Here is a 7,698-nt window from a genome sequence, read left to right as displayed (position 1 = left end):
ATATTGCACTTCACCATTCATCTTCCAGTCAGGTGAAATAAGTGTGGCTCCATGTTTGAAGGGTACAAATATGACTTCTATAAAACGTCATGTAGTCAGCAATTCTTGTGGCTGGTTGAAAATGTTCTCTGTCGATGACATCAGTAGGCAGTTTAAAGCTTTCATGATCGTCTCTGAGGTGCAGCCTCCAGTAAATCTGTTATATCCAGTTAGATGTGGGCGTGGCTCCCTGGTAGAGACAGGAACCTTTGCTCCAGCTGCTCAGTTGGACTCTCCATCCTCCGCCATCATGCCACAGACGCACCTTCAGACTCTTGTCATGCTTGGTGAGTTTCGATTAACTTCTATTTTTGCCTATTTATTTAGGGCTTTTTATGCTCTTACTGAATCTATGTAAATGAAATATATATATATTAAATAATTAATACATACAATATATAAATGAATGTATGTAAACTATTACAAAAAAGAAAAAGAAATCATTAAATGACATACAGTAATATAATATATTATTATATTGCGTTAAATTTGTTTCAGATGTTTTTTTAAAAAATATATATTTTATTATTTATTTTGTATCCTTTTATGGTGAATTGTCAAAGGTTTGCTTCATCATTTCAAGCTTTCTTTTTTTTATGTTCAAAAAAATAAAATAAAATCTGGTGCCACCTTGAGGATCTAAAGAACATCTAAGTATAAGAAATATTACACGTTCTTATCACTATAGTCACCAAATTATTGCTATTAATTATTGACGGTAATTTTATATGACAATACTTTTCTATTTCATACACTTGCTTGGGTGAATGGTTGTTTTGAAGAAACGAATAGGTAGAAGGCCAGAAGAAATGTGGATGAATGAAATGGCACCACCGACACTGACAGTGAAAAACTTCATTGCTGCTGGAGAAAACATATCTCTAACATTAAGACCTTTTTGTCTGACATCAACATTTTTTGTGGCTGATTTTCTTCCAGGATTGGTTGTTTCCAACCTCCTGGCGGACTCAGCTCCTCCTGACTGCCTTGCTTCTACACACGTCTGCAGGTCACTGTTGTGCAGAAGTGAGCACACATTTCACAGCCAGGTCTGCGAAGGTAAAATCTGTTTGATATTTTTAGTCTCCAAAAGAACAATTGTTATCCTCCTACATCTGTCGCTGAGCTCGCCTCTGTCTGCTACTTAATCGTGTTCCACTACACAGAGAAGCGGCTGAAACGCAATAACTTGGGCAATAGCCGTGAGCCAAGACTGAAATAAACATAATGACAGATGAACGACTACCTGAGGTTATATATACCTGAGGGTTTACACAAGTATATGGGTGGTGGTCTAGCTAACACTGCAGCCTCCACCTGCTGCTTGGGTTGAAAATATTCTCTCTTGTGTGTGTAATTCAAGATGGAGGATGCCAGATAAAGGACTCAATGATCTGTAACATGACCATCAAAACGGTGCTGGACCAATTTCCTTCACTCCGGGCGTGTTTGTGTGTGGAGGAGCAGGAGGAGGAGCTTTGTGGCTCGGTACATGACCTGGCCACACAATGCCTTCCACAGCCAGGTGCAGTATTGTCGTTGCTCCCTCAGGTAAAGGACTTATTGGGTAAATTCGGATTATGTTTACCTAGGCCCCTGTTTTTCTCTTTGGAACGACGGAAAACAATGGAGGACCTTCTATTTGCTTTGAAATTACAGGTGCAAATGATATGAATTTAGAAGTCCCATGATATTGAAGTCAAATATTTGACCAATGTTGCATGAGAATTACTTTTTAATAGCAAATAACAGTGTGAGCAGGGAAAAAAAATGTTGCCTCTAATTTTATAGTAGGGTAGGAAAACGAAAAGTAGCAGGTGTTGAACTGAGTGTGACAAGCAAGGCTACCTGAAAAACAGGAGCAACTCTTACAACGTTTCAAAAGATTTTGCAGTGACTATAGTGAAGCTTGTCAAATGCGCAACTTCAAGTTGAAGGCGAGTCGAGTTTTTAAACCTGATGCGGCTCAAACTTTTCCACAGACCTTCAGGACAGAACAATGGAGTGATCCCCATTGGACCCGCGACGCCAAAAAGTCTGTCTACATCGCAGGGCTAACAGCTAACATGACGTCCCACTTCAAAACTATTGACACTCGAGGACTATCAAAATTTGCTTCCTGGTTTAAAAGTTGGGTAAAAAGAAAATGCAGAACAAAATAAATGTGCTCCAAAATGTGATAAAGATCAATTGTGAGTGCACATTCCCAACTTGATTAAAACCATATAAAAGAGATCAAATCGAAACAGTTATTTTAAAATGAATACATTCATACATCATGATATATTTTTTCCATGTTCCCCACCCCTTTCTGCAAACAATTTTAAACAGATATATTTTCTGCATACATTATACGTTCATACAATATATTTATATATCATTATACAGTATAATTTGTTTTTGCAAAGAGCATGCCAAAGTAGCTGAGCGTCAGTAGTTACAATTTTTCACAAATTTTCTACAGGACTAAACACAATTGTGCTTTCGACAAGGCTCCTTTGGTGGTGTGCCGCCGGATTTTTTTCAATGAACGGAGAGTGCCGTGGCTTAAAAAAGGATGAAAGACGCTGTCATTGTTTAATATCATGGCTAAACTGTCATTTAAAAATAAAATAAAATTCACTTCCAATTGTTCTGTAATAGTGTAGGTGGAGGGCGGGAGCCTTTCCCTCCTTCTCAGGGGAGCAGGTGTGAGACACCAGCCCCAGTGCCATGCGCACATTTCCTATGTACAAAGACAGAAAGCTTGCCAGTGTTGTGCTTGATTTTGCGTCTTTTCATATGAAGTATAGTATCTACATTTTCAAAAGTTACAGGGTGGTTAGATTATAGAACAGAAACCTTGTTTTTGCGGATCAGTTTGACACCCCTGACTAAAAGACTCACAGATAGCAAATTACATTCTCACGATAGCAACGTCTGTGAGATGCTCACATCAGATCACGTGTCTTATTTTGCTTTGTCATGTTATCACGTCTATTGGTCGCTGCAATTATGAGTTACTCTTCTCTTTTCTATTAAAAGTGGATACAAATACTGACGTAGCATTATAAAGCACCACACCAGAATTGAACCCACAACCTTCTTGCTGTTTTAATATTATTTATCATATAATCATACTCATGTGTTTGTGTTTTTTTTTATTACTATATTGAGGATGGTCATTGTTAAAACAACAATAGAACTTGGTTGCTGGAGGAGACTGAATTTCACTCTGTTCAAATAGACTCAAAGCACTGATCTAATTCTTTATTTGCACAGCCGCACAGGTGAAGAGGAGCACAAAAGCAGGCTGGGGAGAAAGCGACTTAAAAGACAATGGTAATGCCCATGTCATTGTTATCGGTTCAGTCAAACAAGCTGACACACTGCGTGTTTATTCTCAGCATACGGTTCAAGTGGAACGTGCTCGGATCAGGTGCGCGCTTGTGTCAGTGATTCTGTTTGCAACAGACATCTGGCTCCGGTTCTCCTGGCCTGCGCTGCGGATCACTGTGTTCCTGATCAATGCCGGGGAGCCACACAAGACTTCTATGCCCAGATGCCGATCGGTGTTGCAGAAATGTTGGCCATGTGTGACTGCAACTCCTCGGATCAAAGCTGCATGCTGATGAAATGGATGCTGCATAGCGGAGCCTGTGGTCAGGAGACAGAGTTGTGTTTGGAGACAGTGAACCAGTGTGTGACGGACAGCGAGTGCAGGCAAGTGATAAACAATCAATTATTGAGAACTATTTTCTTTTAACCCTATTGTATGTGAAAGTGGTTAATATGGTAAAACACTATTTTCCCATCATCCACTGAGCCACAGATCGCAGGTCTCTGGGCTGCAACTCAGCAGAGAAGAAGCCTGAGAGGCTCAGACTTCTCCTTCCCTTTCATCCGCCTTTCATGGGGCGACAGCAGCACATAAACTATGGATATACATACATCCTTGGAAAAGCCAAACAGGAAGAAGACCAAAAAAATTGATTAATAGACAAAGAGAAAGCTTGCCCAAGGGAGTGGACTGTACTTCAGAGCAGGCAGTGGTTGACCTCTTTTGTAACCTGGTGTGTGTGTGTGCAGATGCTTTCCCATGGATGACCAGGGTTTAGTTGTCTTTGGCAAATGGCGTAATATACACTGGCTATTTTCAAGTGGACCTCTCAGAATTCAACTGAATCAAATGTTTCCCTTCACACGGAATGTCCAAAAAAAGAGATGAGGATGGGATGAGGGTGCAGGGGTGGCGATCGTACGATCTCATTGTTGCCGTACTTACCTCATGCTGTTGAATGGTGGGCACTGGAGGTGTGGTATATGCCATCTTCGCACTGACATGCGCTGTATTCCAAGATGGGGACCTTAAGGAGCACCACCCCACACAGTCCATTGAACCACTGCCTACAGCACCAGAATACTCACAGGGGATTCTCAGGAAGAAACAGTGCAAGGCCCTGATGGAAAGCAAAGGTAGAATCAAGGTATAGGGTCAGGTCGATACAGTTAAGTTCACACTGGCATGGCCGCATGCCATTCCTGAATGTCATTTTGAATTGGCCAGCGTGTTCCAATGGAGTAAAAAAAATACTGGTTTGGAAGCTAAAAAATTATGTCACGTTAATAAAATAAGCAGGATAGTCTGATTAATGTACAGGCTACCATACGCCTGTCGACACACACTTGTTTCATGCCAAAGTGCCTTTGAGGTAACCGTCTTCTGTCTACTCATCAATAAAGTCTTCACACATTTGATTGCTGGATAACTTTGGACATATTCAGGATATCTGACTGAATAGCTAAGGTTCACCGCCTGCGCTTTCACACTACGGGTTCTGTCTCGAGACATAGCTCTTTCGGCTCAGAAGTCCGAGATGCCAACTCAAGCGAGTCGGGTTTTGGCCACGGACTTGATCTCTGCTGGAGACCTGCACTCAGCGGGTGGTGGACTTCCCGCCTCAGGCGACTCGGTGCTAGATGCCGGAAACTACGTGTATAGTGCAACTGCACACAAACCTGATAAATGCCGGGCAGTAAAGGGTCGGATCGCTGTCTTGGTGGGCAACATCGTTCAAAAACAACTTCTCAAACTCCCAGAACACTGAGGTGTGCAGCTGGGAGCTGCAGGAAAATTGCGCTCGGCAACGGGGACAGAAGGGCAGCGCAGCGGTCCGGGACTCGCAATGTGTGCGAATGTTTGATAACTCACGCGTTTTCACCTTTATTAGGCTGATAAACACTTTTGTTTTGTTAACAGACAGATTTGCTTCAATGAATAATGCTGCAGACTGCATGAAGAGGACTGCGAGGAGGAAAGATGCACCTTGCTTTTTCCCACTTTAGTCCTGCTTAACCTTGTTTGAACTGAGGCTAGTTCATAGAAAGAATGAAGCTTCTGAGAATCCAGAATAAAGTGAGTCGCAGTATTCAGAGAGGCGAACTGCATTTAAACAGCCAGTCATTCTGTTTCCAGTCAGGAAGAATGTAGTGAAGGTTGGAAATAGTTTAGAGCCTTATTCACTCTCACCCGGGGGAGCCTTTGATCATTCGAGGGGCTTTACAGGGCTTGCCTCTCAGGCAGGTCTTTCACATTCGAATTAGAATTCACTCATAGAAGCCACTTGGAAAGATTTAAATGACACTGAACATGGGCTTGAACTATTTTTAAGTCACTCTATGAGTTATGAAAAGGCATGTTATGGTGGAGAGATAGTGTAACTAACTGAAAGGTTCATGCTTCAAAATGATCAATAAAAGTTGCATTCGTTTCTTACTTTTTGCCAAATGAGGTCAACAGAACAGTGAAGATTTTTTTTAGCCATGAGACACAGAAATATTACATCATTGAATCAAACAGTTTGTCCAAACAGATTCTATCTGTGTCCCCAGAGGTCTGTTTGTGAATTTCCAATCCAAATGCTGGCATGAAGAGGATCGTCACTGCACTGACGGCGAGCTGGGTCAAGACTGCTTCACTCACTTGGATCAAGGTCTCATTCTTGGGAGTGACAGCGCGTGCATAGAGGCCTACATCGCCACGTTAGGAACCCCACTTCATCACCCTTGTTCATGCGAGCAGTTGCAAGGGGAGGATTTGTTGTCATGCAGCATGATTCTGCACATTTTTCATGACAGATCACACTTCAGTGAGTTTTGAACTCCTTCTTTATCAAGGTCATCTATTTCATTATTTCTATTATTTATTTTTTCTGTTTGCCTTTCTTCAGTCAACCCTTTGACAGAAAGCATTTCTAGTGAACCTCCAGCAGCAGATGAACCAGAAGAGCAAACATGTATGATTGTTTCTGAAACAACTTCTCCAGCAATTTTGTTTTCCAAACATGACCACAGGGTTATTTATCTTTCTCTTCCAGATTATGTTCTGTACACTTGTGCGGCTGTGTTTCCTGTTATTCTCTGTCTTCTGATCCTTGCTGTGACGACCAAACTGTGGTGGGTATCACCGAACCAGTCAAGTATTTGTCAAAATTTTTGAAATATTTTCATCTCTCTTGCAGTATGCGAAGAAAGAAGAAGAGATTTCATCCTCCTCAGAAAAGCAACTGTGTTCTCGTACTGTAAAATCATTTGAATCTCTCTGGTAGATACCCATCTTCATGCTCTCTCTGTTTTCTCTGGTGAATATAAATGGAACTATTGATCGTACCATGGTGGTCGATCTTTTCATGAAGACTTTTATTTGGGAAACTGAAGGTAAGCCACAGTAAAAAAAATATGCTTGTTGCTTGAAACACAAACACAACCGGAAATAAACACATAGTAATAAGAAGCCTCTATATAATTATGTGTAACTGTTGTTCTTGTTTGTGCTCTAGAATCATTTGAAATGGCTGGATTTGTGTTACCTCGTTCACCGGATTGTTAAGATGAGCTGAGTTTATAACACCTACGTCATCCATCCTGTCTATAACGTGTTACTTCCACCCCACTATGATCATAAACACACGGACACAGAGAGAGTTCAAGTGCTTTATCGCTGCAGACCAAACACTTCAGGGCTCAAACTCCACTTAAGTTTTGCTCACGTGTTTTGATGTGTCTCCTTGATACATTTGCTGCACAACTAGTGAGCACAATAAAGTTCATACCTTCAGCTTGTGACAGTAATATATTGGGGGCCAAATTGTTACAGTGATTGAGACCCTGCGTTATCACAGATGCAGTTATTCTAGTATCTACAATCCTCCGCAGCGATCCTGAGCAGCAGTTAGCAGACAGCGCTAACATGTTAGCACAGCGTCAGCAATTCTGTCATAGATGGCGTAAAACTCAACTAAAAAAAAATAAGGCTTTTTTCAAGCCCCACTCTCTCACATTCGACTTGCCTTTATAGCAAAGTGATGTAATTTGTATGTATATCATGAATGCAGTTGCGAACACTGTGGAGTGACAGTGGGCTGCCATACGCTGGCCTGAGCTACGTGAATTCGCAATGTGTCCATGCGTTTGATCGGCCGCTCTGTCTAGCAGGCGACGAACTTGAACTGACATTGCATCTTGCTGTCATCATAATGCAGAAAAAAAATTGCAAAATTTCGAGATTGATCATTGTCAAAAATATATATATAAATATATTTGAAAATCTATTTTTCCTCAGCCCGACTAAATTTTGTGTGGCTGCCGCAAACGCGCAGCCATTGGAGCAACGACTGTCTT

At 41.4% G+C, this 7,698-nt stretch overlaps 1 protein-coding gene across 1 annotated transcript; it reads left to right on the top strand.

Moving 5' to 3' along the window:
• The first annotated feature begins 287 nt into the window (after positions 1–287).
• Positions 288–7,289, top strand: gfral (GDNF family receptor alpha like). The gene is made up of 9 exons (XM_053875971.1): positions 288–326; positions 979–1,098; positions 1,403–1,564; positions 3,301–3,360; positions 3,426–3,741; positions 5,911–6,167; positions 6,249–6,314; positions 6,396–6,474; positions 6,540–7,289. The coding sequence occupies exons 1-9, from the start codon at positions 290–292 to the stop codon at positions 6,601–6,603; spliced, it is 1,161 nt and encodes a 386-aa protein (XP_053731946.1). The 5' UTR covers positions 288–289; the 3' UTR covers positions 6,604–7,289.
• Positions 7,290–7,698: the final 409 nt, after the last annotated feature.

Source organism: Synchiropus splendidus, chromosome 9 (genome assembly GCF_027744825.2).
Source record: "Synchiropus splendidus isolate RoL2022-P1 chromosome 9, RoL_Sspl_1.0, whole genome shotgun sequence".
Lineage (NCBI taxonomy): Eukaryota > Metazoa > Chordata > Actinopteri > Syngnathiformes > Callionymidae > Synchiropus > Synchiropus splendidus.
The sequence above is the reverse complement of the archived record's forward strand: the minus strand, read 5'-3'. Positions and strand labels throughout refer to the sequence as shown.